The following is a 24,608-nucleotide window of genomic DNA, read 5'->3' on the forward strand; positions in this document are numbered from 1 at the left end:
ATTTAAAAAAAGAGGCCATATAGCTGAGATTTTTCAGAAGTTGAAAAAGAGAAACTATCTCTGCACTACTTTTGCTCCTTGTGTACTAGGGGACGCTTACCTGCCCTTTGTTTGGACCGGACTGCTGCTACTTCCCTTCACGACTTCTGCCCTTGAGGAAACCAACAGCAACTCGCCGGACCCGCTTCGCGGGTCCCGCAGCGCGGCTGAGAACAGCGGGAGCTGCTGCTGGGAGAGGGGCGGTCACCTGTGCTAGGGCTTGGGGCGTGGTGTTGCTGGCAGGGCTGCGAGCACGGTAGCAGGGGCTCAATCACCCAGGAGTCCCTGCGAGCCCAATCTGCTCCACCTGGGCTGCTCTCCCTGCAGGCCCTGCCTCCCTCCAGCCCCCCCCCCCCGCCCACGGACTAAAAACCAGGCTGCAGGACTTGTTGGTGGGACGCTTACCTGCCCTTTGTTTGGACCGGACTGCTGCTACTTCCCTTCACGACTTCTGCCCTTGAGGAAACCAACAGCAACTCGCCGGACCCGCTTCGCGGGTCCCGCAGCGCGGCTGAGAACAGCGGGAGCTGCTGCTGGGAGAGGGGCGGTCACCTGTGCTAGGGCTTGGGGCGTGGTGTTGCTGGCAGGGCTGCGAGCACGGTAGCAGGGGCTCAATCACCCAGGAGTCCCTGCGAGCCCAATCTGCTCCACCTGGGCTGCTCTCCCTGCAGGCCCTGCCTCCCTCCAGCCCCCCCCCCCCCGCCCACGGACTAAAAACCAGGCTGCAGGACTTGTTGGTGGGACGCTTACCTGCCCTTTGTTTGGACCGGACTGCTGCTACTTCCCTTCACGACTTCTGCCCTTGAGGAAACCAACAGCAACTCGCCGGACCCGCTTCGCGGGTCCCGCAGCGCGGCTGAGAACAGCGGGAGCTGCTGCTGGGAGAGGGGCGGTCACCTGTGCTAGGGCTAGGGGCGTGGTGTTGCTAGCAGGGCTGCGAGCACGGTAGCAGGGACTCAATCACCCAGGAGTCCCTGCGAGCCCAATCTGCTCCACCTGGGCTGCTCTCCCTGCTGGCCCCGCCCCCCCGCCCACGGACTAAAAACCAGGCTGCAGGACTTGTTGGTGGGACGCTTACTTGCCCTTTGTTTGGACCGGACTGCTGCTACTTCCCTTCACGACTTCTGCCCTTGAGGAAACCAACAGCAACTCGCCGGACCCGCTTCGCGGGTCCCGCAGCGCGGCTGAGAACAGCGGGAGCTGCTGCTGGGAGAGGGGCGGTCACCTATGCTAGGGCTTGGGGCGTGGTGTTGCTGGCAGGGCTGCGAGCACGGTAGCAGGGACTCAATCACCCAGGAGTCCCTGCGAGCCCAATCTGCTCCACCTGGGCTGCTCTCCCTGCTGGCCCCGCCCCCCCGCCCACGGATTAAAAACCAGGCTGCAGGACTTGTTGGTGGGACGCTTACCTGCCCTTTGTTTGGACCGGACTGCTGCTACTTCCCTTCACGACTTCTGCCCTTGAGGAAACCAACAGCAACTCGCCGGACCCGCTTTGCGGGTCCCGCAGCGCGGCTGAGAACAGCGGGAGCTGCTGCTGGGAGAGGGGCGGTCACCTGTGCTAAGGCTTGGGGCGTGGTGTTGCTGGCAGGGCTGGGAGCACGGTAGCAGGGACTCAATCACCCAGGAGTCCCTGCGAGCCCAATCTGCTCCACCTGGGCTGCTCTCCCTGCTGGCCCCGCCCCCCCACCCATCACTCCCCTCTCCTGCTATTTTAGAAGGCTGTACTCCCGCTGCGCGGGAGCGTCCTGGGAGAAGCCCGGGACAAGGGCGGGCCGTTTGAGGCCGTTAGAGAACGGTAGAGACCGGACCGGGCCACCCCTCTTGGCTCCTTCATTGTATTTCCAATCCTTGTCCTGTTCCCACTAGCCCTTGACGAACTCAAGGTACAGGTACAATGTCTGTGCGCGAATGTAGAACCAGGGCAGCTAAAGGGAAGAAACTGAATGGGACACTCGATGATTTTATAACTAGGACTAACACTGCTATTGATGTGGAAATCAATAAAATGCAGCAGAGAGTCTCTATGGAACTTGATGCAGCTAGAAGAATATCCCAGGAGCTGTCCTTGGTGAGGAAATCATCTCTAGGTCATTTTGCCTCAGCCAAAACTCCCGACCGTCGGGTGGGCCCTGTTCCTATTCTGACGCAGGCAGTTGTCCATCAGGTATCGGCCTCCCCACTCTCAGCCCCTATGGTGGGGCTACCCCTTTCATCAACCTCCAACCATAGTCCTTCCTTGGGTGGGGTGGTGCCAGTAAAGGGGGCCCCAATGGAGATATCCCCTAATCCTAAGGGGGAGGATGGGAGGAATCCCTTCACAATCAAAGAGGGTGCCGTCCAAAAACGTAAGCGCAACACTACATCTGCCTTCTCTAGGAAGAAGGCGAAGGTTGCAAAGGCTCAGATCTTCACGGGTGCTAATCCTACAGTAGGGGGGGTGGCCGCCATACCCCTCCATTTATCCCCCCAAGTACCACCACCTACGGGGTATAACAGCCCCATTGCTGCAGAAACTAGTCGGGTAGCTTCAGTGGGGGACCACGATCTAGTAATAAAAGGTGAGAATGATGGGGTTCCTGTATGTGTGATAGAGGGAAGAGATGTGGAATTTTTAACGATTGTCTGGGAAATGCTAAAAAAACTTCTAACCCCCCTGGAAGTCAGACTATCGCGTATAGAAAACCAGCTGCTTGAGACAGAAAAGAGCATCTTAACCCTAGCAACTCTTAGTATAGTTGATAATAAACCGAATAGCACACTTGGTGTAACTCATCCTACACCAACAACCACAGCTATCCCACCTATGGTTCCTGTGACCAAACCTATTCCCAAACCCCGATCCAAGGCTGCCATAAGTAATACCATTAATGCTATAGCGGAGTTACCTAATCAACTGCCTGTACAACCTGCCTTAGTCCCGAAAGTCACGGCAGCCTCGAGGGCTAAAGAACCTAAGATCTATTATCCGAAGACACAGGGGGTAAAACCTAAGGAGAAACAGCGTGGGGGCTACATTGATCTCCCCCCGGATGTTGGGCCCTATGTAGTGGTGCTAACAGGAGTTCCGGAAATTGCATATCACCAGCAGGAAAACTTCGGGTCATTGGGAAACAAGGTAATACACTGGCTAAACGAAAACAGGCCGTTACCCATCCACCTGAGAAGTAAAATTCTTATGGTGCGAAGGGTACCATGGATAGGCACCTCGCACAAATCAATTGCAGGTGATTGTATAATTATCTCTTTTGATGACCCCAATACAGTACATCATATATGCACATGGAACGATTATGGGGGGAATTCGACCATAGTAGCTAGACCCCTAACCTATTTTTATCCCCCGCTATCACGCTCCAAAAACGGGGGGAATTGGCCTACGGTTAAAAACCATCTATGGGGTGGCCCAGCAGATTGTTGGCAGGGCACTCAAGGCAGGTGGAATGGGGCACCCACCTATAACAGATTTGGCTGTCTTGAGGATGTCGACTGACTCACTGGCAAGGTACCCTGTACAACTTCTTCAGAGGACTCACCTTCCCCTTCACCGTGCCCTGTCTCTGTGCTACCCATATGCATCCCTGATAATTGTAATTTATCGGAAAATAGGGCTTTGCCCAACGAGGGTAGAGTTGCCGAATCTCGACTAATTGAAATAGTCCCTGAGTCCTTTGACGATAAATTAGGCCAGGTAGACCCAGTTCACCATAATGCCAAGGGCAATCTCCTCTTTAGGGAGTCATTTGGAACAGGCAGGCTACTGTTAGAGGGATCGTTTTCCCCAGAGCTACCCCCATCCGAAGTGGCCATTCGAGGTGAGGGACCTCATGCCAGCAGCCATACTCTACCGCCGCCGTTGATTACGGGGGGGAGCTTCTATGCTCCCCCGTGGCGGTCTCTGGAAGGGAAATTGTATCTCTGACCCCGGCTGAGGCCTCTAGTATTGCCCCTAGCATTGTCTTTGCCCCTCCCATAAATGACCAGGTACGGGGCCTAGAGGGAATTGGTGGCGAAGGACTGAAGGTGCTTAGCTGGAACATAGCAGGCCTTGCGCGGAATATAGACATACCCGATTGGAACACATTTGTTGAACCCTTCGGGTTGTGCCTATTCCAGGAAACCTGGTGTCTAGAACCATACCATAAGGTGGGTTTCACCACCTACTTTGTTCCTGCGATACAATCTCCGTGAGGGAAAGGCCGTCCCTCTGGTGGCCTACTAATTTGGGCTAGTATCTCGCTGGGTGGAGAAGTGTGGCTCACTGGTTAGAGCAGGCAGACCCTGAAGCAGAGGTCAGACCCGGGACCAGGGTTCAATTCCCGACGCGGCAGGGTCTTGAGCTCAAATGTCCATGGACTCGATAATTCTCGCTTCGGTGCCTGACCTAATCATGGGTTCACACTCTGCAACTCTGGGCATTAAGCTTGCTTAATCTCCACAACGGCCCCCCTGCGGCGGGATGCCTGGCTTTCACCTTGGGGATGCCCTGTAGGGGCTATCTCACAGGGAAAAGCCAGGACGGGTTCCCAAGGCAAGCGCTGAGATACCCCTTCGGGGGTCGATTCAGGCGCTATATAAGAAACATAATAATAATAATAATAATAATAATATTAGGCATATTGCCAATAAATCACCTGACCTACAGAGAATTTCAGTTAGAGGGCCACATGGGGGGAGGAGGCTTGACATTTTTAACATCTATGTTAGAGGGGAAAGGGGCGGGTCCTCCACACTGTCTCTTACGGTCATCGAGGAGGGTCTTAGTTCTTGTGCGTCCGACGCCCTTGTTATACTAGCAGGGGATTTCAACTGCACATTTGAAACCCTGGCTAGCGAAGATGTATTGGGTACCTGGGAGGATGATGCCAGGAGAGGCATTCCACCCCTCTCACTGGCCCTCATTAGAAGCTGATCCCAAAATGCCATCGATCTTAATGCACTCTGCCTGGAACACGGCCTTAGGGCCACTAATGGTAGATCTAATTCAGATCAGTCAGGAGCTCATACGTTTAATAGAGTGGGTCATTCCTCGCGAATTGACTTCATCCTATTGAACTACAGCCTCTGGGCACACTTAATCGACATGGAGGTCCTCCAGTCTTCTGTCAGTGACCATAATCCTCTACTCCTGTCCCTGTCTTCCCTCTGGACGGGTGTGTCTCCAGCCCCAACCCCTCATGTCTGGAAATTAACGCATGAAGTAATCCCTTCTAATTGTGCCAGACGCCTCTAAAATGGAATACCTTTGTGGTAAATGAGGATAAGATCCGGGGTGCCAAATCTATAATGTCCAACACCGCGATCCGGTGGGACTCCTTAGGAGCCATTGATCTTGAGGTTCCTAACCTGTTCTCTGAAATGACTATTGCGTTAGGTGAACTGTTTGTGGTTTACTCTTCAGGCTCAAGGGGCAGCGGAAATGGTAGACCCATGCGTAACGCGGGTTGGTTTTCACACGCCTGCAGTATTGCCAAAAGGGAGCTGATCAGGGCGGTAAAAGCTAAGGATGGGCCCCAGATTAGCTTTGCTAGGCGTAACTATAGAAAGACCTTAATAAAGGCAAGGGCTGAGCATGAGATCTTATTTTGGCAGGACCTATTGGCAGCTAGTCTTAGGAAGGACTTCAAAGGCTTTTGGGGCCTAATAAGAACTAAGGACAAACCCACGGACTCGCTCATAACATGTAACATAACTGAGGGAGTATGGTTCGACCATTTTTCCAAGCTTTATGCAGCGGCCGAGGGCCCTGAGCATACCGAGGTGGGTCAGCATGCCCCGGGTAAATTAGAGCCCAGTGAGGACTTCCTATTTACTAGCAAAGAAGTAGAAGGGGCGATTAAGCGCCTGGTCCCCAACAAGGCGGAGGGCCCCGACGGCCTTCCAGGGGACCTGCTTCGTGTCAACCTAGTCGAGTGGGGGAGACTTATTGCCTCCGTAATGAATGCTGGCTTGGCTGGTGCGGCCTTACCAGATTCATGGAAGGGTGCAGAGGTCGTCCCTATCTTTAAGAAAGGAAGTCGGGACGACCCAGCCAATTACCGTCCTATTAGCCTCCTGGATTCCTCGCAGAAGGTGGCAGGCAAAGTCGTCCTAGGAAGAATTACGCAGTGGGTCGAAGAGAACAATATTCTATCAGACTTCCAAGCCGGGTTTCAGAACTGGCACGGGGACGATCGAGCAAGCATTCCGGTTGCTGATGCTTTACTGGAAAGTGGTTGTACTGGGCAAAGGCAGCCTGTACCTTGCATTTATAGATCTAAGGACTGCCTTCGACCTGGTCCCACGCAATCAGCTCTGGAGTGTTCTCGATGCGCTAGGCATTCCCCCTTACCTTCTGGATATGCCGATAAGATTCCACGCAGACAACTTTGCACAGATCAGGTGGGGTGTCCAGGGACAAAAAACATCGCGAATTCCTGTAAATAGAGGTGTCCGCCAGGGCTGTGTTTTGGCCCCCACTCTGTTCTCATTATATGTTAACGGAGTGGTGGAGCATCTGCTACAACATCCAGCAGACGCACCATCCCTGGCGGGCAAGAAAATACCTACCCTCTTATTTGCAGACGATACCCTCCTGATCTCTAAGTCACCAGTGGGCCTGCAGAGTCTCTTAAACAGCTTTAAGACCTTCTGCGATTCAAGAGGTCTAGCCATAAACACGGGGAAGACAAAGTTCCTGGTCTTAAACCCCCCGAAGAAATCAGTCAAACCGCCCACCCTTGACTTAGTCCCACTCGAGAGGGTTAAGGAGTTCGACTATCTTGGCATTCGTCTCTGCGACTCCATGAGTTGGAAATTCCATCTCCAAAAAATGCTACTGTCCCATAAGAGAGTGACGGGTGCCCTTCTCAAGGAACATCGGGGCTCCTCCTATAAACCAATTGCACCGGTTCTTGATATTTATAGGGCACGAGGCGTCAGTGCAGCTCTCTATGGGGCAGAACTATGGGGTGTGCAGAACGTCGACCAGCTGACCCGCTCTGAAAGCAAATTCCACAAAGATCTAATGGCCCTCCCTTACAGCACCCCAACTCTTCCTCTTCTCCTAGATATGGGCACTCGCCCTATTAGTGATCAAGTGAGGCTGCGCCCACTCCTTTTATGGGCTCGTATCCGGAGAGCCCCTGAATTGTCCAGCTATGCTGATGGCCTAAAAGAGATTCTTGCATTGACTGGCTGGGCTAAGATTCAGTGGCTAAAGGAAGTTAAATGCCTTTTAATAGATCTGGGCCTTGAGGTCGACTGGATTAATAGATCTGCCCCGCCAAAGTCAATTCTGAAAAAACTATTTTGGTCCTGGGTGGTCGAGGGCAGAAAGAGGAATGTTAATTTGTGCAGGTCAACGGTAGAATTTCTCTTGGTAAAAGATGTGCACTTCCGTGAGCCATATCTGGATTTTATCACAGTCCCTGGGGATAGGGCCCTCTGTTTTAAATTCAGGGTAGGCGTTCTTCCAGTGGGAACTGTGACTGCCAATTGGAAGGTCCCGGCGCAGACCTCCCCTTTTTGCCCTTGTTGTTTGGACAGATTAGAGACAGTTCCCCATTTATTGTTTGAATGCCCGGCCTACGCAGTCCCCCGTAGCAGATGGCTGAAGCCACTCTGTAGAGAATTTGGGACTAGGTCATATAAGGAGGCCTTAAGAATTCTTAAAACGGACCCTCGCACCCTGTTTGCTAGTGGATTAGCTAAGTTTTTAGGCTGGGCATGGCGCATTAGATTTAACAGACTTTCCTACCTTGTCTGAGAGTATTTTAGACTGTTTTTACACATGTAAAGTTGCACAGAGCTTATGTAATTTTAATGTGTGTTGTTTTTTACTGTTTGTTAATGTATATGTATTGCTTTTTATGATATCAACAATATCGAAATAAAGCTATTTACAACAACAACAACTAGGGCATTTTGTAGATTGTATTTGCACCACGATAAACAAGGCATACATTGGTTGGACCAAAAAAAAAGTTTTTTATTCACAGAATGAGAAGCAGAGAAAGTATATATTCTCTTCTTTTCAAATGTGAATTATGAGAGTATGCTTGAGGCGCAGTCACTTTACTTAATTTGTATTCCCCAAGCAGCAGCAACAATCCATAATTCGTTTTCATTGTTTTTGAAAGGTTCATTATGGGATTAGATATTTCCCTGTGTATCTTTATCGTATTATAATGAATATCAAACCTTATGTCACGTATGGGGTTATATCTTGTACCCATTGGTCATGCACATTTGCCCATCACTGAAAATGAGTGCAGCCAACACAGCTGCTAGGGAGGTGCAGAATGTAGACCACTCGGACAGTGTACATTATCCCCCTTCCTTTGTAGGGGGGTTTGAGGACATCAAAGCATCCCTAACCCCTTTCCATCACACCAGTGCTTGAAATGAGCAGGTGCTTTCCGGTACTGAGTATCTGCACTTCTTCCAGATGAAAGAGAGAGTACCTGCACTTCTCTGCAAAGTCGCAGAATATTTAATGGGAGAGTACGGGCACTTCGTAGGAGCTGTACTTGCATACTTCCTTCTAAAGCCCTTCAGCTCACACCCTTATAAAGTAAGCATGTTGAAGATTCCTTGTACAGTGCTTGACTGCACCACTGCGGTGGAACAATCTGGCCACATGCCTCTAAGCATCTGCACCCACCTATCGAGCCCTAAATGCACCCCTCCTTTCATGGCCCCAGAGGACACCCTAAAACGTAAAGAGGGCGCAGGACATGTCACAGGGCGTGGGGGCGGTGAGACTGTTGTTCTCTCAGGGTGTGCAATGCACCATGTTGCATGCGGAACCCCACAATAGAATTGCATATTGTACCTCACCTGTTACAAGAAACATTAGTGTGTGTTATGCAGTACTTACTTTAAGTTGGTGGTGGCTTGTGGGAAACTGGACTTTATTTTAGGGTACCAGGACAGTCCCCTACTGTCAGAGTACAATTAGACAGAACTGAAATATATGGTTCTGTTATTCCACTCGCCCCACCTTGTGGCCCTATTACAAACTGCAGCGAGTTGTGCCAAAGGGAAAGTATTACCATGCATAGGAAGCTTCATATATTGTGACAAAAAAGGTATTGTGCCTTCACGTGCTCTGAATTCATCCACAACCAAAGTACCACTTTAGTCACAATATATAGAGGATCCTATAAATAATCGGACTGTAACAGTGGTGAAAGTAGGTCATGCCAGTGAAGCAAGTGGGAAGTGGGTCACCTAAGAAAAACTTTGGCCATATGTACTTTTTTTTCAACAAATGAAGCACTGGAGTGTTATGCCTTCACGTGCAGCTGAACAGCAGCAGTAAATCAAAGAGAAATTCTTTATACATGTGATGATGAAAAAAATACAGGAAGTGTTGATGGAGTAAGGAGGCTGCCTTAAACATCCGTAAAGAGCACGAGTCTTTCCTGGCGCCCATGGAGCACTGATCACCTTGAATGACTGCCTTTGGGAAAGTTCTCTTTTCCCTAGATTTACTACTTCTATACTCACAGCTAGAGGCATGTGTACATTGATGGAAAGAAGTGAACTGGAAGTTATCCAAAAAGCAGGGTTCACAGAGAGATTGATAGGTTTGGGCTCAATCTGCAAGACCCTGTTGCCCCACCTGTACTTTATCTACTTTCACATATTTACCTTGTGGGGTTGATCAGCAGGTTTGAGCTGTGCCAAGTTATGTTCATTGGTTATTTGTAGTAAAGTGTCAACTGGTATGTCCAGCACTGGATGCATTATTTCAGACGCCTCATTGACTTACCCATGAGGCAGAGGTTTTAAACTCTATATTTTGTGCCATTGTCAGCCAGTGGAAGGCCCTCAGATTGAGCCGAAGTCCTTTCGTTCAAGAACCACAATCAAAATGGCTGTCTGTTTTGGTCCTTTTACAGAGCTGTAAGATGGCGGATTTCTTATATTTGGGCCTATTACGATGTCAGTCGGAGTTTCCTCCGACCGACACCGTAGCGGAAATAGGACTGACACACCTCCGGTCGGCGATCCTGCTGCCTAATTATGATGCGACCTCACATTGTGCAGTCACATTCTCCCATTTCTCTATGGGAACTTGTGTTATGGCTGTTAAATGGCTGTAACAGAAGGCCCATAAAGAAATGGGAGATTGTGTTAATCCCTGCACCCCGTGGCTGTAACCTCAAGATGCCTGCCAAAAGGTGCGGGGATTAACAGGGGGGAACCATAGGTGCCACCTCAGCCCCCCACACAGAGGCCATAAGGGAAAGGGGGACCTGCAGGGTTTCCATGTCAAAAAGGCCGGCATGGAAACCCTACCGGAAACTGTGCTTCGTAATCCGGATGACGTAAACTGCCGTCCATAGGAATACCGGGCCAGTTCCGATTGGCCAACGGGCTCCTTGAGCCAGTTTCATTCTGACTGGCTGTACCGCAATCAGCCAGTCAGAATTGAAACCAACAGTGCCAGTCGTAAAGCCTACGATCTAAGGTCCAGTTCAGGTTCATGACGGGGCATGAAAAATAAAATGGTCATAAATTGCCATTTTATTTTTCATCTTGGGGACTTTTAAGTGGGGCGACGCTCCTCTGCTTCAACGGAGGAGCCGCCCCTGTATTTGATTCCCCACTGAATAGGTAACTATAAGATCAACTAGTGGTGTTACCACTATACCTTGTACTAGTAATACTGTGTGTGGTGATTGCATCCCACAATAATGGGCCACTCGTACGGAGGGCCAAAGCATGAGTTCTTTGCCAATCAAAAAGTGGAGTATAATTGAACAAATACACCATATGCTTCCGATAACACGATTTTTGCACAAACCAACAAGAGCCAAGGCCAAGCCAAGGCCAGCCAAGGCTGCCATCATATCTGCTTAACTATGTAGCCTCCGTGATACAAATGCTGCAATTATGAATTCAATAACTGTCAACACTTAAACCTGAATTCCACCAACACATAGACATGAATCACACTGGGAATTCTAAAACACGCAAAAAAGCATATTTTACTCACTCACAATTAAAAAAATGTAAAACTGACACTGTATATCACAATATAAAGTTGTTTAACTTGGGCAAAGTTAAGAAGAGAGCAGAAATGTGTCACTTGGAATCCTACTAAGCAAACAAACCAGAAATGGAATGGTATCAATCTCTACAATTGAGCACACCTGCCACATTTAATATCAAAATGCACAGAGCGGCTTGCACCTTGGGGCACTTAACCTCTTCCATGCTCATGACGAGCTGAGCTCGTCATGAGCCACGGCGCTCCGGTGCTCGCTCGTCATGAGCTGTGGAACGCTCACACACGGGGATAATTCCCCTGCTGTGCTGAGCGTTCCACGGCAGGTAATGCACCTGTGACGAGCTGAGCTCGTCATGAGCATGTGGGCGCCGTGCGTGCCCCCCTCCACCTCAGCACAGCGGGAAATTAACCCCCGCAGCGAAGGGGTTAACTGCAACAACCACAAAGGCAGAACCAATGCAACCTACCCCCCTGATTCAAATATACAAACCGCATGCCATTGACTACCTTGCTAAAGAGAATGTAAGAGAACATCTACACATCATGGAAAAGCAGGTCTGCCTGACTGCATACTCATGCCAGTGCTTTATTTGTACAGTAAAAAGAAAAGCACCAGGGCCCTTGTCAGGAGGTCCCTGCAGGTTTCACCATCCATTGCCCCTAACAGCACTGCCAATGACAGTATCAACACAACTACTCACCACACACTCCTACAAGGATGACCGTTCAGAATATTTCAGGCCCCCAAAGCTACGAGAATGACGTAGGTGGCAGGTATTAGTCATTTTAATGTATGTAGAGTTAATAAACATCTGTTGTTGTGCTCATCTCTAAACTAGAAAACATCACCCCCATGTGGCAGACTCTCTGAAGTGCTAGTGTTGACAATTAAGTGCCGACACCGAGCACCGGAAACCTCTGGCTCAACTTAAGCGCTGCGTACAACCCCTCTGGAGGAGGAAGATAATTGTATACAAGAGCAATATCACTACACCAACATATTTGCTTCTGGTGTGCTCCACAGATGCAGTTACTCGGCAGTCATTTCTTGGGGAGTTAGTCTAAATGGCATTGTCTTCTGTGGTAGTGGAAACTTCCAATTGTAATCTCATGGGTTATATTGTGGGGTGTTCTTGCTCATGGTCAGACTGGGGAAGAAAATAGGCCCGTGCACCATAATAAAATTGGCTTTCATTAGTGAATTAGAAAGCTACAAATGGGCCCTTGTTTGCAAATTAGGGCAGTTTTAAACTTGTAAACACTCTGTAAATGTGTTTACAAAGTACGAAAGAATGCATGGATCTGACCTGGCCACATGCACTGTTTGTTTTAATATCTGGGTAATCAACAGTAAAAAAAGGGAAACAACCATTACAACGCAACTTTTACAACGCACTACCATTACAACAAAACTTTTACAACGCAAAAACCATTACAACGCATGTATTTACAACGCATGTTTTTACAACGCAGGTACCTTTACAACGCATACCATTACAACGTAAGTATTGGTAAGTATATAATTATATTTTAAATTTTATATGTTTGGGTTTTTTTAAAGGGTATTTTTAGGGTTCAGGGTCAGTTTTCAGTTTTTGGGTAAAGGGGCATTTTTAGGGTTCAGGGTCAGTTTTCAGTTTTTGGGTAAAGGGGCATTTTTAGGGTTCAGGGTCAGTTTTCAGTTTTTGGGTAAAGGGGTATTTTTAGGGTTCAGGGTCAGTTTTCAGTTTTTGGGTAAAGGGGCATTTTTAGGGTTCAGGGTCAGTTTTCAGTTTTTGGGTAAAGGGGCATTTTTAGGGTTCAGGGTCAGTTTTCAGTTTTTGGGTAAAGGGGTATTTTTAGGGTTCAGGGTCAGTTTTCAGTTTGTGGGTAAAGGGGCATTTTTAGGGTTCAGGGTCAGTTTTCAGTTTTTGGGTAAAGGGGCATTTTTAGGGTTCAGGGTCAGTTTTTAGTTTTTGGGTAAAGGGGTATTTTTAGGGTTCAGGGTCAGTTTTCAGTTTTTTGGTAAAGGGGTATTTTTAGGGTTCAGGGTCAGTTTGGGGTTTTTGGGTAAAGGGGTATTTTTAGGGTTCAGGGTCAGTTTTGGGTTTTTGGGGTACAGGGGTATTTTTAGGGTTCAGGGTCAGTTTGGGGTTTTTGGGTACAGGGGTATTTTTAGGGTTCAGGGTCAGTTTTGGGTTTTTGGGGTACTGGGGTATAAGGTAAAAATAAAATACATTTAAATTTAAATTAAATCAATTAAATAAAATTAAATTAAATTAAATTAAATTAAATTAAATTAAAAAAAATAATATATACTTACCAATACTTACGTTGTAATGGTATGCGTTGTAAAGGTACCTGCGTTGTAAAAACATGCGTTGTAAATACATGCGTTGTAAAAGTTTTTGCGTTGTAAAAAATTTGTTGTAATGGCATGCGTTGTAAAAGTATGAGTTGTAACGTCATACATCCGTAAAAAAAGGCCCAGCAGACTGTAAAACAGACCAACAAATAGCTAGGGCCACACCCTGATTTGTCAGATCAGCCCATCCGACTCAGGCTGCTTAGGCCCAAAGGAATTATGCGGCAGAGGAGGACCAAATTATGTGGAAGGGTTGACTAACTTATGTGGCAAGAAAAGGCAAATTATGCGTCATAATGCGGCACATTGTGACAGCATTAATTCATTAATTTGTCATTTTTATACCTGTAACAGTGTCTGAGAAAAGAGTTCATCCCATTAGTATCAATGTAGAACCCCAATTACAGCAATCAACAACCAAAAGATGACCAGGCAACATTTGTAGAAAGCCTTGTGGTGCACAGGAACTCGAGTCACCATATTTTTTTGTAACGTTTCATCTAGAATCACCACTCTTTTTGGTTAAAATCTTCAGATTATACAGCAGACGATGGAGTACGTGGCAAATGTGGCAAATCCATAACTATGCAATAATCGCCGCAGAATCTCATAAGTCCAGTCGCCCCGCCTGTAGGTTGGTCTCACCCTGTTCTTGGTTAACATTGTGTGTGAATGCTCTGCAAGCTGGCCTTTGTGTACTCTGAGTGATGAAGCTTCTGCCTCCTTGTTGACTCTTGGAGTACCATTTTAAACTGGGTGTTTGCTGCTCCTATGCATCCGTCACTAACTATGCTGTTTAATGAGGCATGAACATGATATGATGCCAAGGCATTTGTAGTACTGGAGAGAAAAAAAGAACTTCACCCATACTAAGCCCTTTTGGACAGAGAAGTATGCATCCTACTTAAATTGTTGACGACAAGCATCACTAGTTGTCTGCTGGCTGTAGTTGTGCAGAGTAAGGCAAATTCATTTGTATAGGTCTGTCTGCAGTTTGATTGGCTTACAGGTGTCCTTTATGGCAATTTTGGGTTCCAGTGTGATTGATGTAAATCTGGAAGGTGTGCAGCTCCTAGTGTTTCATAGCATGAAAGCACACAGTCAATCATGTTAGGATGTAGTTGAGATGCTGATTCCACTGTATTGGCTCTGATGTGACTCTGCTTCATCCCAGCTTGGAGTGCTCTCCTGTTAAGAGGTAGGTAGGCTTTAGGCTTGGTCACCATACTTTTGTGAAGGCAGTTGGGTTCTCTATTCTCATGCCACTTGAAGCACAGTTTGAACTCCATCCTGTTGTCTTTTTGAGGCTCAGTAGAGTTGCTTGGCAGCTTCTTTGTAATCGAGGATGTAGGTAATGATTACAGTAGGTTCAGAGACTGTATCTAAATGACAAGTTGGCTCATATCCATATGACAAGTTCAGCCATGTAGAGGGGACTTTTGACCATTATAGTTTATGAACAGTGCAAAAGACCTCACATTTAACCCTGGAATCTACAGGGTACTAATGGAGTGCTTTAACAGTGCATTTGGTGTGGTCTTAGTTATGACGGTTAAAAAACGCAGTCTGGCTACCAGGGCCCAAGTACTTCAGAGCTTAGCAATGACTTTTTGTGGAGACCATAAAAGAAAAGGCAGTGTTTGAGTTGTTTTAGGATGAGGGCTCTCAGCAGCATAAGTCTGTAGTACGTGTATGGAAGTTGGAGGATTTTTTTAAAGAAGAGATAATTGCAGGTTCACACCTTTTGCTCCTGCTTCAACTCAGAAGATACACAGATATACAAGGGTGACTCTGTACTATATTTACGGGGGGGCGAGGGGGGTCATCCGTCATCACTATATTAAATGGACATCAACAGGAAGGCCATCCTTAATGGAAGAGGATGTCTCACACACATAATAGCCAAAGAGAGCCAGTCAAACAGTAGTGTATCAGGTTCAGTGTCTCTAAATACTCGGATCTCAAGTCTGCAACCATTTATGCACAGGAAGCCTTCTTCACATGGTGGAACTTATGGTCGAGGCATGAAGTTATGTTCTTTGGAATCTTTAGATCATTTTACAAGCAGGAAGACATTTGAGTGTCTTAAGTGTACATTTGGAAGTTCACGTAGGAATGCAAGCGGCTGAGCCAGTGGGTGGATATAAATATTGAAAAGAAGTCACAAGACGGATGATGAAGAACGCCACAAGACAATGAGCGTGTGCATGACTCTCATTGCCCGATCCGAACGCCTTAGGTTCATTTGGTAAGAAATCAGTGGAACCATTGCAGTGAAAGTACAGAAATGTCTATCCAATGTTAGAGCATTACCAGCAGGATTGAAGGGTCTAAGGTTCATAGGTGCAATTTTCTTGTTATGGCCAAAGGAAGAAGATGCTCTTCCCTCATATTGGCCAAGCTGGATTTGGAACCCTTCAAAGGGTGGAACTCAGATTGATGGCAGGGGAGAAAGTAGTTCATTTTTGCATACTCTTTGCAGTTCTCATCACTTTCTTTACCATGACTTTGCAGAGGAAAGGGAGTTAGAAAACGCCAGCAGTTGTCCTAGATTCAGAAGAATAGTGAAGATCACTTGTTTTAGAAGATCCAGATTTGTAAAGGAGAAAAGGAAGTTCTTGATCGGGTGGGAGAGAATTTTTTAAAGCATGTAGGTGAGCACAGATAGAGAGAAGAATTGGACACCTATTGATTCGATGACCAGAGGTTTAGAATCTCAGCAGATTCCATCGGTATGAAGGAGGACTGTAGTGGAGGAGGTGAAATGAGGGTGTAGTTGTGCTCTTCCACGGTGCTGATGATGGATTTGATGATTATGGCATTTAGAACTAAAAAAACTCAAGTTATTTCCAATGATGTTGGGATATGCAGTGATCACTTTTTAGGGCATCCATATTGTACAGTTCCTCATTGATATAAAAAAATGTGCTCATGTCATTGGTGCCTCATTTATTCATTATCCAAGACAAGCCTTTATTGTCTATCATGATGGCTTTGAGATGACCTTTCCTGTGTCTTTTGTTGCAAGTGCATCTTCAGGTGTAGAATGATTTCAGAGAATTCATCCAAGAAAATGGGGTGGCGGCAGAAAACGGATGTGTTGGAAGGACTGTTTGGAATCATGTGCAGTGTATGGCGATTCACTTAAAATATAGGAACTCAGTGCTGAGAAACTACAAAGCAGGACATAAGGTAAAGTGCATTTATAAAGTGTACATTCACTTTGAGGGATTTTGGCACTCAATAGCAGATGATACCCAATGTAACCGTACTTATTTTATCGAACGAGGCAGGATGAAAGGATGATTGGATCTTCCAGAATTAAAACTTGTGATCATGAGGTCAAACACAGATCCTGCAGTGAAATCATGAGTCTAGTGCATGAACAGACCTGAAAGAGCAGCTCTGTCTTGTAGGTTAGTACTATTACCTCTCTCCCTCGTTTATATTCCTTATTCTGCAGGAAATTGTAGTGGCCCGAAAGGAGGAAGTGGGTCTTGCTTTGTCTCCAAACCATGACACAGTGAGGCCAACTATATGGCATTTGGAGTCTGTCAAAAGGTCCCGGAGGACCTGGTTGTCATGAGTCAAGACAGATTGGTGTTCATTAGGCCAAGCATGAGGTAAAGGACAGGACTTGAAGCATGTCTAGATCAGCCATATCATTTCAATTAGGTGCCGAGAGTTCTTTCTGGAGTATGAAGAAGGCAGTGTGTGTGGAGATGCAGATGCTCGATTGGGGTTGTACGGAAGGTGACATAGGATGACAAGGTAAATCAGTTGTAAACTGGAGGGTGGAAATCCTTTGCAGGTTTCAGAGGCTCTTGAGGTAGCAGAGTGGCACTAGGCGAGGCAGTAGCTGAAGGCGATGTTGGTGAATAGTAGTGAAAGTTAAGGAGTATGGTGAGTAGCCTACAACTTATTGTATGAAGTGGAAGTGTGAAAGAGGTGAAAAAGTATATCTAATGATGCTCATTTTGATCTTTTTGAGGCAATGGGAGATCTTGTTGAAGGGCACCTGGTTCCCATCATTTGCTTAGGCCATGATGGTACTAATACCACAAGTGTTGTTTGTAATTTCCTGGGGTCACTGTGGGACATGAATGCATTCAGACTGTGGTCACTGTGGATTTTGTGAATGAATGTTTATAATGAGTTTGATTTGGAAGGTATTACACTATTCGTTCGGGCTGGATGCAAAGCAGAGGATGTTGATCTTGGTGACTTGTTTCCTGAGGCTAGTATAGACATCAACAATGAAGGGTTATGGTGTCTCTTCTGTTTGCTTAGGTTGTTCAAGTATTTCACGTTTGCACCTGTGATGCATTAGTTGTACACTGAAGCATGTATGAAGTGTGCCTATGCCGCAGCAGTAGCGCTGTGTGTTTCAGAGTAAGGGGCACAATCTAGTGTCCAAAAAGGTCTTACTGTATTGATGCTAACTGGATGAATCTGCAATGAACATCTCTTAGAGAAGTCCTGCAACTCTTGTTTCATTAGAACAGATGTCTGTTTTAATGATTTGTCACATAAGATGCCTCATGCGGATTACTGAAGGCAAAATACGGAATGTGGTGTTAGACATCCTTGCACATATTATTCTTGGTATCCCTGTAGATGATACACTCTTTTTTTTTCACGATTCTTTGACAGCTGTCACACATAAAAGAATGAGAACCTGGTACCAGTTCTCCTCTAAAGAAAGTGAAACTGTTTCTTCCAGAAAGCAACGTCAGAACTGCTTTGAAGACTCTCGCATTTGGACGGGGGTAACACTCTGCTCCATGGACTCCCAGACTCCACACTGGCCCCCCTGAGCGGGCATCCTACATGAAGCTGCACTTCTCATCAAGGTCCATAAGAAACATCACCCCTTCCCAACAGAACTATATTGTTTCTCTGTGATGGTCTGGACCATCTTCAAAACCGGCTAATTAGCCACAAAGCCACCATGACTAGTATCCCTGCTATGTATATACATGCATACATTCATATATACATAAATACATACATACATACATACATGCAAAGAAAGGATGGGTGTTTTGGCAGATAACAATAACAGGATATAGATCAACCAAATAAAATGTCAACTCAATTCTACTTACATTTTGGAATTTTGTTGATCTCAGCTCTTGTTCCTTGAATTTCTATTCCATCTTCATCAACACACCAGCAATTACGAAGCTCAAAGTGACCATAGGGTAGATTAAAATCATTGTAGGATCCTGGGTAACGGGACAAACCGCTGCTCAAAAGCCTCCAGAATATATAAGGGTTCAATAAAATGTTATTGGTTTCAGATGTGAAGTTGCCTTCCAACACACCTGAAGGAATGCTGTCAAACGTGGCGTACTTGGAAAATAGTGGGAAAACATTCTGATGGCCCGCGCTGTAGAGCCGGCTAACAAATACGGCAAAATCCTTTGCCGACGTCTTTTTATACTCCATAATTTCATTGATAATGTCCATGAGAGGCACATCTTTGCCTGCATTGTTCTGTGTGACCCATGCTTGATACCACTCAAAGACCTGCTCAGTGGGGCCATTGCACTGCACTGCTCTCCATCCTCCACCAGCCTTGCACTGTGGGATATACACACTGGAGAACTGAGGCAGGGTGGCAGGGCTGGATAACAACACCTGCACCATCTGCAGGAAGGACTGGCCTGCTGTCAGCTGGCAGGAACTGGGACCTAAAAAAAGAGTACACTAATATTTGTACATATCACACACATATGAACAGATCATGCATACACACTGTCTTCCTTATTATGTTCTCCCTTCCATTCTAAGCCATTTAGGACTCCATTATTTCACTGGGACGTTTGTAGAATGTCTTGCCTGGTTTGTTCTAGTTGCTTTAGCTATCACCAAACCCCATCCTTTCAAACGTGTCACAAGGCAATTTAGCAGAATATGCACATTTTGATTCACTCTAAGAATTTTTTTTTTTTTTACATATTCTAACTTCACACGACTATAAATTAGCACAGATGGCAGTGAAGATGTTATCCTGCCACCTGGTCACCACTATCAGAGCACTTATTGCAGTTGGTTTGGCTACATAATCACCATCATCACGGTAAGCTAATGTGACCACATTGATATTCGCTCTGTTCCACTAGCCCGAGTGGACATCACAATATTTCAACTAAGTAGATTTTAGGGCTGTCCTTTATGATAGTCATGGTGTATCTAATGACTATGATCTAGTTTCTTCTGGCTACTTGATGTCCTAACAGTGGCTTCCTGTCCACCAGTCAACCCTCTCTAAGTGATTTGCTGGGCAGAAAGGCAGTAATTTGGGGCCATTCATGTGCTCTGCCTCTTTATGTTCACAGTACTGAAGGCACTACTCTTCAACTTCTTGTTCTGTAGTCACTCTAACCATAGATGATTGAATCATAACATTACATACATCACAGCATGTTCCAGTATACAATAAGAGATAATTAGCAAATTTGACCACTGAGGCGCAGCACCACGTCTCACTTCATGTCATGCATACCCACTTATTTTATTAGTAGTGGCCAATCACCCACAAGGATCCAAAGATGCTCACTTCTGTCACTTATGCTCTTCTTTGCATATCTGGAATCCCCTGGATCGAATCCAAAACACTAAAACCAACTTGCAACACTCAGATTCACATTTGATTTATTACGAAACACCACAGAAAGCACATAACGACCTGCTAGTGCTGAATGTTTAATCAAGGAGCTACCACTTCATCCTCAAAGTAGGGCACAATATCCACAACTTATTTTGAGACATGGGACAACATCTTTGAAAACGCACCCTAAAGACAGGAGTGCTCAAGCACACACTGACTGCATGAAAGGTGATGGGAGGATGCATGCAATAAGCCTAACCACTGACAATCACTTGGGAAGCATTCCAACCCATCATTCTTTTGCCCACCATGCCATCTCAGATATGACCCAGCCATATGCAAATCAATCTTGACCCTGCTCCAAACTGTAACTGAGATTGCTATATATGCATGTCTTCCTATATCATAGTAATATACCAATCTGAATTAGGTTGAGTTGTTAGTGGCGGTACTACACCAGCTTGTGTCTCGTGCATTAACTCACATTGATACAGCTCTCCAGCAGGACTTTCTGTTCCTGGAAGCGATCTACCCTCCAGATCAACACAGAAGCATTTTTTCCCGACGCATTGCACTGGGAGGAATGCACCATCCGATGTGCAAGAGGGGACAAACAATTCAGAATTTGCTGGTTGGCTTTTCTTTATGCTATTCAGCCTATCTCTTGTCTTCTCACATTCAGTTGGGCATCTTGGTTGTTTGCCAAGGGTCTTTGACCCAGGGATTTCATTTCCTGATACATCGACACACCAGCATTCCCCTGCGAGGCACTGGACTTCCTCATATCTTCCATCATTGGTACAGGTTGGCACAAAGATTTCTGATGAAGCATCATCATCACATTCTTGTGACTCTAGAACCGCGTTGATGACATCCGTTAAATCCACATCGATGCTGTCAGGGACAGAAGTGACATGCTCCATAAGTGTTAAGAACTCCTTCTGTTCTAGAAGTGAGGAGAGAGCCGTGAGCATTTTCTGGTTTTCTTGTAAGTTCACTTTGCGTCCAAAATTGTCAGAGATAGACTGATCCAAATTAAATGACTCTTTTGAGAACCCAAGCGACTCTTTCGTTAAATAAGAATTGTCTTCTGGCGAAAAGAGTTTAGCAAGCTCTACAAAATTTCCCCCACTATACATTCCTTGTAGACCAACCTGCTCAAAAAATTGACTAAAGTTTAATTTTCCCCTTTGGCCAAGGGAGCCTGTAAAGTTGAACCGACTGAGATTTTTCAAGAACTTCCCTCCAAACAGATTTTGCTGCAATCTTTGTGGACTGGAGGTCAACCGAAGAGCAGTTTTACCCAATTTTCTAGATGGAAACAACCCCTGGATTGCTTCAGAGAGCACAGGGACAATCTTAGACTGGTTTAATTCTTGTCTTTGACCAACATAAGACAGGAGTCCAGATGTTACAAACAGCTCCTGAAGATAAGAAGAGCAGTGTTTTGGGCTGGTTTCTTGTGACTGTGAGATCCTGTTCTGCTCCTTGAACAGACTATGTTGCCTGAAGTATCCAACAGGACCATAAAAGAGCCTTGAAAGGGCTTGACGTCGTTTGAAAATGCAGCCTTGTCCTTCACCTAAAAAAGAAAAATCAAAATTAAATGACTAGAAAATCTCCAAAACATTATGCTATGCAGTGAAATAAGAGAGCCAGTATTTTAATAAAATAACTGTTAATATATCAACATCACAAACTAAATTCCTCTCAAACCATTTGCTTGATATTTGGTATTATTATCCAGTTCAAAGATACTTATACGCTCCAGTTCAAAAAGATGGAAGACTTAGTCTGACGGCATCAGAAAACATGTGATCTTGTGGTATCTGGTCTAACGCTCTGCAACTAACAGACATTTTAACTCTCCCAAATGTTGTGCACTCCAGACAAAGCAATGCTGCTTATTTTGGACTGAAACGGTACAGACTCTATTATTGGGTCCAAAAAGACAGAACACTGTCCAAAGCTTGTAAAGCCCTTTTATCTAGACTGTTACTTGCAGGTGGATTTGACCAGACATATTGAAGGTATTTCAAGTTTGCAGGATGACGTCAATCAAAACAAGAGTTATTGATCTGCGAAGCACCAAGGAGTCAATCTGTAAAAGGGAAATTCTTCAATGATTTTCAGCATAACCATGCTTCATCCTGTTCGTGATCTAACACAGCCAAGAATACTACAAATGAAGTTATTACAAAACCAGAGATGTGTGGAAGTAAACAAAAAAAATGTATTGTTAATAACTAACACGTATGTTTCTCTATAGTTTACATGCCCTGTTAGTAGCACATGTTACTATTATACAATGTATTTCTCTTTATGTTTGAATGAATGAATGAATGCCTAGCAGAAGGTTCTAGGTCAGAGGCTGAAACCCTAAAAAGCATACTCATATCTTCATGGCAAAAAACCTGAATCTCGTTACAAAAAGCCGTTTTATGACCAGTGAGGGGACATAGAAATATCAAGATATAGGATACAGTCTCCCTAATCAAATATTCATCACAAAAAGGTATCCTACAACATGTGATCAACAAGGATTCCAATTGGAATCAAAAGTGAAAACAACGGAAAGCAACCCATGGCAAACCACTGTAGGGTTTGTTAAAAACCCTCGCCCACTCTATTAGTGGCATGCTTCATCATCGTGTCTCGTCCTGGACCCTAAAGACCAGGATGGGTCAAACATTTTTCAGGGAGCACTTAAGATATTGGTTTAACCAGGGTCTACTGGGAGAGAAAAAAGCTTATGAACACCCAGGTATCCCTTTAATAGCAGGTGGCCATGATATAGGTAAATACAGATGTGGGATGTGGACAGGGTACAATGACCCTACACCCTTTCTAGTGTCACTTAAACCCGGGTGAAACAATATCATGAGAGGTCCCTAAAAAATGGGGACCAGAATGAGTCCTGATGATGAAGCAAGCCACACCATTAGAGGCTTCCCTTGGCTCCCTGCCATTGTTTTCAGAGCTGTATACCTCAAAGGGTGATGAAGAACTATAATTGAGATGGAGGATAATAGCATCTGTTAATTGAAAGTTTTTACAGGCCATACATATATTCATAATTAATATTTTGGCAAAAATGAGGTATGAGACCATTCTGAAGGCTTTGCCTGCTGAAAGCTATCCTAACAGCGAAGATTTGGAACAGTGTTATTTACTAATTTAATGTCAATTTTGTGTTCCATGACCTACTTCTTTAATGTTTTGAATGTAAATATATTACATGAAATCAGTGGTTGAAGTGTGCAGGTTCTATTGATCTATTGGGAACGACATTCCCAATTTTATTTTTATTTTACAAAAACAATTCCCATCATTTTTGCTAAAAAAACACAGCTGTTCCTGGACATTTACTGACGACCTTAAGATGCCTCAGGCTGAAAGAGAAGGCAGGGGGTCTTCTGTAGTGTAAAGCCAAGGGAGAGATAGGATAGACAACACAAAAAGGAACAAGCCTTCTAGCAACATGTTTTATTTTAACAATAAATGTATTTGCACATTTTGCAGGAGCCAATCCTGCACTGTGTGTAACGTTCACAACCTTAATATCATCTCAAAAACATCGTTGGACACAAACATTGTTTGAAAAATGTTGTCATGTCAAGAATATTGTGAGACAGTTAGGAATATTGTTTAAGTGGTTAATAACTTTTTTTATATAGTTACATTTATTACTGTTTTTGTTTATGTTTTCTTACTTTTAGTGTTACAAATTATAATTTTAGTTGTAATTATATTTCATGGTTTAGTTTTAATAAAATGGATTCACGAATATATATATATCTTTTTTAATGTATTTATTAAATTGGCAAGTTGTTAGGTTAGTAGCACAGTGAGGTGGGATTTTTTTTAATATACATTTTATAATTGTTTATAAATAGTTTATTTACTCTAAACTTTGTAATTTGTATTTGGTAATTACATTTTTTTATTACATAAATGAATTCATTGTTTTAAATATGTTTTATATTCTTTGACTGTATTTTGTTTTAGTATTTTTATATAATTCATTTTATAGTACTGTTATTGTTTTTAGTTAATGTGTACTATCATCATTTTGTTTCTTGTTTTATTTGTATTTGTTTTTAGGGGTGTTAGGTTTTTAGGGAAGGAGGGTGGCAAGAATGTTAGTTATATATATTTTAATGATTTTAATTAGTAAACCCTTTTAATATTATTTTATTTATAATCTTTTTTAGTCTTGTAAGCCTACATTTTATGTATGTACATTAATTATATAATATTAGGAACATTATATCATTTTGAAATATTTGCTGAAATATACTTTTATGTTCATTATTTATCAATATATATATATTTTAAATTTCGGAGCGTGAATAGTAAATGTAATCCCTCAAAAACCCAACACTTTCCTTGTCGTTTCTTACGTTTTAGGGACAGCATTAGTTTAGCATTAGTTGCATGTGAGATAAAGCTATATTAAGTATTTTGACAGGCACTTGGATCAGAGGAACAGTCTGTCCGCTGCTATGATTGATTTCTATTGGGACAGGAATGCCTCCTTCATGGTATACGGGTATGCACCCCTTCCCTGAATGCCCAACTGTGTGTGTCTCTGGTATTCTGACTTTTAC

The 24,608-nt window shown here is 44.8% G+C and overlaps 1 protein-coding gene across 1 annotated transcript in view; it reads right to left on the reverse strand.

The window, feature by feature from the left end:
- Positions 1–24,608, reverse strand: part of TG (thyroglobulin) — an 825,201-nt gene that overhangs the window by 623,826 nt on the left and 176,767 nt on the right. Inside the window, exons 9-10 of the mRNA XM_078686739.1 lie at positions 20,483–21,580; positions 18,491–19,078 (exon numbers count right to left, since the gene is read on the reverse strand). Coding sequence (XP_078542865.1) covers positions 18,491–19,078; positions 20,483–21,580 — 1,686 coding nt within the window. The remainder of the gene's footprint in view (positions 1–18,490; positions 19,079–20,482; positions 21,581–24,608) is intronic.

This window comes from Lissotriton helveticus, chromosome 4_1 (assembly GCF_964261635.1).
Source record: "Lissotriton helveticus chromosome 4_1, aLisHel1.1, whole genome shotgun sequence".
In the NCBI taxonomy this organism is placed as follows: Eukaryota; Metazoa; Chordata; class Amphibia; order Caudata; family Salamandridae; genus Lissotriton; species Lissotriton helveticus.